We start from the raw sequence: 10,737 nt of genomic DNA, 5'->3' as shown, positions 1-10,737 counted from the left end.
CAACAATAATTATAGTTTTCTTTTTTTTGGGTAAATAAACGTCTATATAATAATAATAATAATAATAATAATAATAATAATAATAATAATAATAATAATAATAATAATAATAATAGAAGGAAGTTATACATTATTATTCTTTAAAGACTTCCCAATACAAATAAACTTGCCTTGCATTCTTCACCTGTTATTTCATCATGTTTACAACCCACTGTTGACCAATCAGCCTCCGTCACTGCAAAGTAGGTGGTTAAATATAAGCAGCAGTCTATTCATGTTTCCATAAGAGCGTTTTCTTCAATTGCTGAAGCGGGAGGACTGGACTGATCAACGTTGATTTACAAAGCCCTTGAAGCAGGAGGACAACTACAGGTACAGTGCTTGGTCTTTTTCTTTGTTCCTGATTCAGAAGTGCAAGTGTTTCTCGAGAAGGCATGGAACTACTCCAACGTCAGTACATCATGTATCTCAACATTATTACATAAATACTCTTGTGTAAATGGGTTATAAAAGCAAATTCATTCTGCAGAATGTGACAAACTGCATTGGGTACTTCTGAAATTGAATGCAGTTTATCTCGTAAGTGTACAGCACAAAGAAGTGCAGGAAGATAAACAGAGAGCAGAGATAAGGCTTCGAGTGTCTTATAGCAGAGGCTGACATATACTGTTTGTGTTCATCGGGGAGAAGTAGAGGAGAGACTGATATAATAAAAGCAAATAGAGTAAAGGGATGGAGCAAGAATTGCTTATCCAGCTGTGACGAGAAGAGGAAGAAGAAAAATGGGCCAAGTTTTTCTTTGGAATTCTGCAGGAGATAGATTACTCTAGCTTCTCATTCTTTAGGCTATAAAATAATTGGGATAAAAAGAGGATGAAAGAAATGTTGTAGAAACAGGGCTTTTATTTCTAAAACTCCCTAAGTTAAACAGTTTAATACAAGATCTGATGTCTTTCCAAGGTTAAAATGATAAATGAATTTGCTCAACATTTCCACTTAATTCTCTAAATTCATGCTGGATATTATTTTTCTCATTATATTACAGCCATGAGGCTTCTCTGTCTACTGCAGCTGGTCTGCTTGGCTGCTTGTAGTGCTTCCAGATCAAGAGACTGGGCTTTTCATGGTGCCCCCATGTTTGCCGACCTCACAGTACGTGAGATGAAAGCTGTCCGGGCCTACCTGCATGGTATTCCAGAGATGCAGCTCACTGATGCTCGTAGTAAGACTCTGATGAAAAACAGCATCCTCCTGATGGAACTCCATCTGCCAAGGAAGCATGAAGCCCTGAGAGCTCTGGACCGTGGACATGCCAAACCCCAACGTCAAGCCCGTGTGATCATCCAATTCGGGAACCAGACCAATCCCAACATCACTGAGTACATTGTCAGTCCTCTGCCATCCCCAAAGTCCCACGAAGTTAAGACCTTCAAGGGGGATAAGCCTATCCGCTTTGAGTCGAGGCCTATTTCAGCTGCAGAGTATGAACATATTAATGGCATCCTCGGGAAGATTGCAAATAAAGTTCACAAGCTCTTATTTGAGACCACTGGAGGGTTTTCCTTCACCAACTGCTCGAATCGCTGCCTGACGTTCTCAGACATAGCCCCCCGTGGGCTGGGTCCAGGTGAGAGGAGAAGCTGGATCATTTTGCAGAAATTTGTGGAGGGTTATTTCATCCATCCAATTGGGTTTGAAATACTGATCAACCACCAGGACCTGGATCCAGAAAAGTGGACTGTCGAGAAGGTCTGGTACAACAGCATGTACTTTGACAGTGTTGAGGAACTCATAGAAAAATATGAATCCGAAGGTGTGGAGAAGATCAAACTGCCCGATCATGACGATAATGACCTCTATTCCACCTACATCCCCCGGGGTCACAGCAGCACACCACCTAATATCAATGGGCCAAAGCTTGTTGAGCCTCAGGGGCATCGCTATCACGTCGACCGCAACTTTGTTGAATATGCTGGATGGTCTTTCGCCTACCGTGTCCGCTCATCAGCTGGGCTTCAAGTCTTTGACCTCCGTTTTAATGGAGAAAGGATTGCCTATGAGATCAGCCTCCAAGAAGCGATTGCCTTCTATTCTGGTGATACCCCTGCAGCCATGCAAACAAAGTACATCGATGCTGGATGGGCAATGGGCAGCTCATCCTACGAGCTGGCGCCTGGAATCGACTGTCCAGAAATTGCCACGTTTGTTGACCTTTACCACTACTTTGATACAGACAAACCTATGCACCACAAAAATGCTCTCTGTATTTTTGAGATGACCACTGCTATGCCTTTGAGAAGGCATTTCAACTCCAACTTCAAGGGGGGATACAATTTCTATGGAGGACTGGAAAACACTGTGCTGGTTTTGCGGACAACCTCAACGGTTTACAACTATGATTATATCTGGGACTTTATCTTCTACCAGAATGGGGTGGTGGAGGTAAAGGTCAGCGCTACCGGATACATCCATGCCACTTTCTTTACACCTAATGGACTTCACTATGGTTCTAAGGTGTACAACCATGTGCTTGGTAACTTGCACACACACCTCATCCATTATAAAGTGGACCTGGATATTGCTGGTTAGTATTTAGTTTTCTTAAAAAATATTTTTTTACAGCAGAAACTCTTTATTAACCATTGACTGTCTGTAAAAAGATAATAATTCAAGATTATTTGTCATAAGTCAAATCGTTTCCCATGTTGTAGAATTTAGAAAGTGATTTTATAAATGTTGACACATATCATAAAAGAAATTGTGAAATTGCACCCCTTTGGTCTCTAAAGAATAGACAAATTATTGACAAATTATTCCCTTTACACCATTCGTAATACATTATGTGTATAGTGTGTATTTTGAAGCTGTGAAGGATGTGAAATGAGGTCAAAGACAGAAACTTAGTCTTTTATTGAAGCCAGTCCAGATAAAATTGTTTTATGGACTTTACCCTGTCATAAAGGAGACAGCCTATCAATTATGTTGAAATGTGTGATCAAGGCTATCTGTGATCAAGGCTATGTGCCATAAATAAGTCAATAACTTAATCTTAGTAATGGAGACTTTTGATAACAAAGTTAATGTACTGCACTTGACATCTAACTTTTCCTGACAACTCTTTGCCTTCACTTGTAACACAGGTCGAGAGAACAGCTTTGAGACGATAGATCTGAAATATGTCAACTTCACAAATCCTTGGAGCCCGCAGAATTTCATCGTCCAGTCAAAACTCCACAGGACAGAGCACAAGACCGAGCGATCTGCCGCTTTACGCTTTGGCAAAAAATTTCCCCGCTATGTGCACTTTTACAACCCCAATAAGAAAAATAAATGGGGACACCAGAAGGGTTATCGTATTCAGTTTAACTCACATGCCCAAAGTGTCCTTCCGAGAGGCTGGAGAGAGGAAAATGGCATCAGTTGGTCAAGGTAGTTAAATTTCCCCTTATGTTGCTAGAAAAAATGCATGATGTATGATAAAACATTCAAACCCAATATGCCATGTTTTTGTGGTTGCCACCATTGCAGATGTCTAAGCCATCATCTTATACACACTTCGCCCAAATTCAGTCATATATAGTATGTTTGGACACATTGTAATCTCCAGTAGAATTAATGTTCTGTGCATCAAAGGTTTGCACACATAAAAATGTGTTTGTAATGATTGACTCAGCGTAGGATAAGTGGGGCCGATTGGAGTTTGGTTAGAAATCAGGTCAGATTTGTGATTTGGGAGGTAGCAGAGGTGCAGCAGACAGTAAAACAACGCTTTGTTGAATATCTTTGAACTGTCGTTACCTAATAGTGCACTATGACTGTTAGACTATCCAAGTAAATTGTTTGCACTATAAAGCAAAAAAGAACGTTGTGATTATGTTCTGATGTTCCTGAAGACCCAATGGGAGATCACTATGTTAAATGGTAGAATAAGCTGACTGAACAAGAAAAAACTAACTTTTATTGGACACAACTAGGGCCAAATTTGAAATGAATAATTGACTGACTGAAGTGTTGATATGCATTCTTTGTGAATGAGGTTATATAAAAGATTGATAGGGAACTGTCTCTCCTCAGGTATCCTCTGGCTGTGACTCGTCATAAAGACAGTGAAATCACCAGCAGCACCATTTACACCCAGTGTGACCCCTGGGAACCTGTTGTGTCCTTTGAGGACTACATCCGCAACAATGAAGACATAGTAAACCAGGTACAGTAGTGAACATTTTGTTTAACATGAAAGTTATGACAGATCAGATTAGAGTAATATCTCATATAAATTTGTAAACTTTGTTCAAATGTTGATTGTTTCACTGAAAGATTCAATAGCCGATTTCAAACTGTTTAATAACATTATTTACGTCTATGATTTTTTCCAGAAAACAGGACCCCCAAAATTTTAATGGACACTGTTAAAAAGTGCTAACTTAAAAATCAGTGAGGAAAAGTTGAACCAGAACCTTATCAGATCATACAATATCATTTTATGATTACCAACCACGGTAAAAGTTAAATTACCAAATCTGTCTGTTAGTGAAGCTTAAAATAAAAGGATAAGCACATTCTCTCTTTTCCTGGTGCAATGAGTCACAATTCACTAATGGACAGCATTCTCTGTGAAATGGAAATATAGGAATGTAGTTTACATTTAAGGGGTGGGGGGGGGGGGGGGGTTCTGAGAGGTTTGCCTAAAATAATGTGTTTAACAGTTCTGCTCACTCACCATCATGGCAACTCACAAATGCCGAGGTTTCCCTCTGTTTGCTCTTTTGAGTAGATAAAAACTTCCTGTAATGTGTTTCTAAAAATTCTAATGTTTGCTCTCCTTTGTGCAGGACCTGGTAGCCTGGGTGACCGTGGGCTTCCTGCATGTGCCTCACTCAGAAGACATCCCCAACACGGCAACGCCCGGCAACGCAGTGGGGTTCTTCCTCCGACCGTTCAATTTCTTTGACGAAGATCCTTCGTTGGCATCCAGAAGCACCGTCATTGTCCGGCAGGGACAGGACGGCAAGCCGAAGGTGCAGAGATGGATGCCTGAGGTCATAGGTCACTGTGTGTCAAACAAGCCGTTTTTTTTCAATGGCACTTATGCAGGAGTCTAATGGTGTTTTTTTTGGGTTTCCCTAAAAGTATTTTAGCGTAAAAAACATTTATTTTCCTGTTTAATTACATTACACAATGAGGATCTCAGAATAATAACAATCACTCCAAGTGGTCAGATTTATTTTAAGTAATGTTTTACAATGTGACAACTTTATGAGAATGTTTTTTTCAAAATTAAAAATGTTTTAAAAGAAATAACATCCATGTAAGAAAAAATAAAGCAAAGGAAAATTTAAAAGGGGATAATTGATATTGTGTGATTTATTTTTTCTCCATAAATGAGTCATGGCCGGTCATATACAACTAACATTTCTTTATATAAATGTGTTTAGCTGCAACACATTGCACTGAAATTCTACTTGGATTTATAACCCAAATCATATACATGTGAAGTTTATTTTAACGTTAAAGCTAATTTACCACATCAGATCAAACCACACATGTAACCTGGCAGGGGGATGGGGAGGTGGTGTGGGGCATGGGGGACTTTGAGAGCTCTTATAATCCCATGTTGGGTCTCCATGGCTGAGGTTTAGCAGCAGCGAGCATCCAGGATGCAGGATGCTCTGTATCCGCCCTGCTTGTGGTAAACCCTCAGCATGCTCCTCTTGCCCCCATGGAAGGAATGTTTTTTCTGGAAAGACAACAGGCCCTACAGAGCAAACAGCCTGATTCCGGATCCTTCCACGCAAACAGTCCAGGATACCACCTGGCTGCCCCCAGCGCCCCTGGAAACCTAACTTTGCATACAATGTGACAAAATAAACAGAATATCAATAACAGCACATGTAACAGCTTTGTCCTTCATACGCATTCCAAACATAGCAATATCACTTTACAGTTCTCGACCAAAAGATTTAATAAAGTGCCAAATAAATCAAAACAGTTTTCATCATGTCGGATGTTATTGTTTGAAACTTTTCTATATAAAACAATTTATTAATAAACACAGGTCTATGTTAACCAGAAAAGGAAATACAGTATATCTCAAAAGTGAGTACACCCTTTAGATTTTTGCAAATATTCTGTTATATCCTTTCAGGGGATAACATTATCCTACTGAAACTTTGATATAACTTAAAGTAGTCAGTGTGCTGCTTGAATAACAGTATAGATTTATTGTCCTTTGAAAATTACTCAGTACACAGCTGTTAATGTCTAAACAGCTGGCAACAAAAGTGAGTACACCCCATAGTGAACATGTCTAAATTGTGCCCAAAGTGTCAATATTTTGTGTGACCACCATTGTTATCTAGCACTGCTTTAACCCTCCTGGGCATGGAATTCACCAGAGCTGCACAGGTTGCTTCTGGAATCTTCTTCCACTCCTCCACGACGACATCACGGAGCGCACGGATGTTGGACACCTTGCACTCCTCCACCTTCCTCTTGAGGATGCCCCACATGTGCTCAATTGGGTTTAGGTCTGGAGACATACTTGGCCAGTCCATCACCTTAACCTTCAGCTTCTTCAGCAAGGCCGTTGTCATCTTGGAGGTGTGTTTAGGGTCATTATCATGTTGGAAAACTGCCCTACGGCCCAGTTTCCGAAGAGAGGGGATCATGCTCTGCTGCAGGATGTCACAGTATATATTGGAATTCATGTGTCCCTCAATGAAATGCAGCTCCCCAGTGCCGGCAGCACTCATGCAGCCCCAGACCATGATGCTGCCACCACCATGCTTGACTGTAGGCAAAACACATTTGTCTTGGTACTCCTCACCAGGGTGCCGCCACACACGCCGGACACCATCTGACCCAAACAGGTTTATTTTGGTCTCATCAGACCACAGGACATGGTTCCAGTAACTCATGTTCTTGGATTCATTGTCTTCAGCAAACTGTTTGCGGGCTTTCTTATGCATCGGTTTCAGAAGGGGCTTCTGTCTGGGGCGACGGCCATACAAACCGATTTGATGCAGTGTGCGGCGTATGGTCTGGGCACTGACAGGCTGACATCCCACTTCTGCAACCTCTGCAGCAATGCTGGAAGCACTCGCACGTCTATTTTTGGAAACCAACCTCTGGATATGACGCTGAGCACGTGGACTCAACTTCTTTGGTCGACCCTGGCGAGGCCTGTTCCGAGTGGAACCTGTCCTGGAAAACCGCTGTATGATCTTAGCCACTGTGCTGCAACTCATTTTCATGGTGTTGGCAATCTTCTTATAGCCAAGGCCATCTTTGTGAAGCGCAATAATCCTTTTTTTCAGCCGCTCAGAGAGTTCCTTGCCATGAGGTGCCATGTTGTCCAGCATTCAGAGAGAATTGTGCCCAAAACACCAAATTTAACAGCCCTGCTTATCATTTACACCTGAATCCTTGTAACACTAACGAGTCACATGACACCAGGGCGGGAAAACAACATCATTGGGCACAATTAGGACATGTTCACTATGGGGTGTACTCACTTTTGTTGCCAGCTGTTTAGACATTAACAGCTGTGTACTGAGTAATTTTCAAAGGACAATAAATCTATACTGTTATTCAAGCAGCACACTGACTACTTTAAGTTATATCAAAGTTTCAGTAGGATAATGTTATCCCCTGAAAGGATATAACAGAATATTTGCAAAAATCTAAAGGGTGTACTCACTTTTGAGATATACTGTATAACTGGCAAAAAAGGAAATGGATTTTGCAGTGGCAAAGTCACTTTGTTTGTAGGATAAATAATGAGTTTTTCGAGTGGGGAAAAGGAATCCAGCCCACAACTGTTGTCAGGATTTTTCACAATCTAAAAAAGCCTTTTATAAGTGTGTGCCGATGTTTTACAGTGTGCATGGTGATAGAAGGATAGTATGAGAGCTATGTACGCATGAGTGAATGGACAGCGTTAGTGGGGAAGACAAAAAACAATGTGAAATGGGTAACAAGCATTCCTATAGCTATTCCCATGGCAATGATGGGCTTGACAGACAAAACAGACAAACTATAGAAAAGGTGGGGAAAACACAGTTAATTCATTCTAAACTGGCTTTACGTGTACAAAAAACGTTTTATTTCACTCATACTCACGCATACATGTAGAAGGGACAGTGAATCCTCAAGCCGTCTGTGGATGGCACACATACTCCCACATTAGTGAGATGTCTGACCCTGATCCATTTATCCATTCACTACAATATGTTGGATTCATGTTAATGTGTATTTAAAGACATTTAAATTTGTGGAAAAACAATTGGTTGGAATTTTTTTTTTTTTAATATAAAAATATATAAACAATTGTTTAATCAACCAAATTGTTGACCCCCTGTTGAAGACCTCTGCAGTAGAGCATGTACTGTGTATTTCTAATTTACTGAATATTAACCCTCGCAATATAGATGGTGTAGACTAAACAAGAAGGTTTTTAGTTAATAGTTAAACAAAGAAGAGATAAATGACGGGGTCTTGTGGTGGCTTAGTGTCTTGTATTGTCCCCTCTTCCAGCTTTACTGCAATTATCCAAGTCATTAAGTAATCTTATGTCATGTGGCCCATTGATTTCCTCTTTTTTCTTTCCTTTAATAAAACCCAAGTGACCTTTCATAATTTCCCTGTCACCTATAGGGCTCCATGGTGATGTAAAGGCTAAAATACAGCGGGACTGGTCTCAGCAGAACAGAGAACTTCTGAGTTGAATTAGGTGAAGTGAGAAAACAGCAGGTCTGAAGCTATCTATGCCAAACAGTCAATGCAGATCCATCCAGAACAAGAGATCAGGGTCCCCATCCAGATGCTACAAAACACCTCTTTGTTTTCTGTGTTGGGATTTGATTTTAATGTGGCATGAAGAAATCGTTACAATGAAAATTAATTCAGTTATTACAAGAAAATCTAAATATTTGCCTTTTATCATATCATTTTTATTTAATTATAACACAGTAATTACATACATAAAACAGAAATACAAATAATTGATATTGTATTTTCACTTTATTGCTATTTCTGTGTGAGAAAGATCCATGTCCATGTTTATAGTTTATAGTTTCAGCTCCAGAACATAATGTGTTTTATATATAGATTTGCTTCAGCAGCAGAACTGAGAAGTTGAAACAATTCTGAATAAAAAGTGATTGTCACAACAAAATAACAAATTAAATATGGGAAAATTAAATTAAAAAAACTCTTTAATAATAAAACAATCAATTAGATGCTACTTTGTGCCACGTGGTGATACTGTTGGATACTACAGTATGTTGTACGCTGTGTGGCAGACTTTGTTACTTGGAGGTTGTGGACCCTCTTGTCCAGTCAGGGATAATGATGACAGAGAGGAGGTGTAGTGTCACACAGGTATGGTTATATCACAGGCACAGCTGACAGGTCGCTCTCCTGTCCGCTGCTCTCCAGGCTGCGCTGCGTCGGGGCTGAAGAAGCGTCTCCGTCTAATCTGGAACCCAGCCTACTGCAAGAGAACAGAACCAGGCCATCACCATGCATTTATTATGTGACTGATTACCTGATTCCGTTCAGCTGTCTGGCCTCCAGCTGGGAAACTCCTGTCTCTCCCCAGCAGTGGGCGGCCTAACCACACCCCACTGCCACAGAGGTATTTTGTTGTAAATGTTTTACTAAATTATAATCATCGTTTGGTTAGAGGATCGTATTCACTAGCTTTTAGTGGGAACCTCCATTTGTTATTGATATCCAACATAATATATGAATTAATAGAAATAAAACATTTACAACTGCAACATTAATGGATTACTATAAGAATCCTTTATTAATGATTTACTTATAATTGACAAGCTTTTTCTGATGGCTTATTAGAAAGTGAAAAGCTCAAGACCTTTTATTAATAACTTACTAACATCTTTAACTTACTAGAAAGAGAGAGACACATGAGCATTTCTAAGCCATTAAATAATTTCTATAAACCATTCATTAGGGGTGACTTATCAGAAAGTAACGTTGGTAAGAAATCTGCCGGCAAACTCAAATAGAAAAGATAAAAACATTTTAAAAAACAGCATTCAAAGTTACAGATAATGATGAACTTTATTGAACAGTGCAAAGGATCACAAGTAAACAGTAAAAGTGCAAACTGGTCGTCTTTTTTAGGGAGCATGGCTGGAAAAGTGAGGCACTGAAGTCTCAGGTGGAGCGTCTCTGCATTCTTCAGACCTACATTACTCTGCTTGGTGAGAAACTGCTGGTGGAGGGTCGCTCTCAGTTTGGGAGAGGAGCAGGAGTTGGTGAAGGTGCAGGTGCAGGATGGGGAGGAGGAAGAAGCATCTCTGGTACACAGCTCATGTAGAAGGAAAGTGTCCTGACGGCCCGGGATCATCTTCTGGTAGATCTTGAAGTCTGTGAAGTCCAACAGGGTCTGAAGAAGAAGAAGAAGAAGAAGAAGAAGAAGAAGAAGAAGAAGAAGAAGAAGAAGTAAACCGAACGTAAACAGAAACGCAGCTTTAAACTATCTGCCCAGGCAGCTATAAATGTGTTTGCATGTTAACTGAAAGATCATTGTGTGTGTGTGTGTGTGTGTGTGTGTGTGTGTGTGTGTGTGTGTGTGTGTGTGTGTGTGTGTGTGTGTCCGATCCTCGCTGAGGTCTCCACATGGCAATCGGACAAAAGCTGGCCGTGCAAGTTGTTGACAACGGCTCTAGGTGGAGGTTTTGTCTCAGCTGTCCATCAGAATCTGCAGGT

General features: G+C 40.4%; 1 protein-coding gene across 1 annotated transcript; it reads left to right on the top strand.

Moving 5' to 3' along the window:
• Positions 1–317: 317 nt before the first annotated feature.
• Positions 318–5,236, top strand: aoc1 (amine oxidase copper containing 1). Its single transcript, XM_029458051.1, has 5 exons — positions 318–372; positions 1,046–2,584; positions 3,141–3,429; positions 4,075–4,207; positions 4,833–5,236. The coding sequence occupies exons 2-5, from the start codon at positions 1,048–1,050 to the stop codon at positions 5,100–5,102; spliced, it is 2,229 nt and encodes a 742-aa protein (XP_029313911.1). The 5' UTR covers positions 318–372; positions 1,046–1,047; the 3' UTR covers positions 5,103–5,236.
• The last annotated feature ends 5,501 nt before the right edge of the window (positions 5,237–10,737 follow it).

Source organism: Cottoperca gobio, chromosome 20, assembly GCF_900634415.1.
Source record: "Cottoperca gobio chromosome 20, fCotGob3.1, whole genome shotgun sequence".
NCBI lineage: Eukaryota > Metazoa > Chordata > Actinopteri > Perciformes > Bovichtidae > Cottoperca > Cottoperca gobio.
This window is presented reverse-complemented; position numbering and strand designations above follow the sequence as displayed.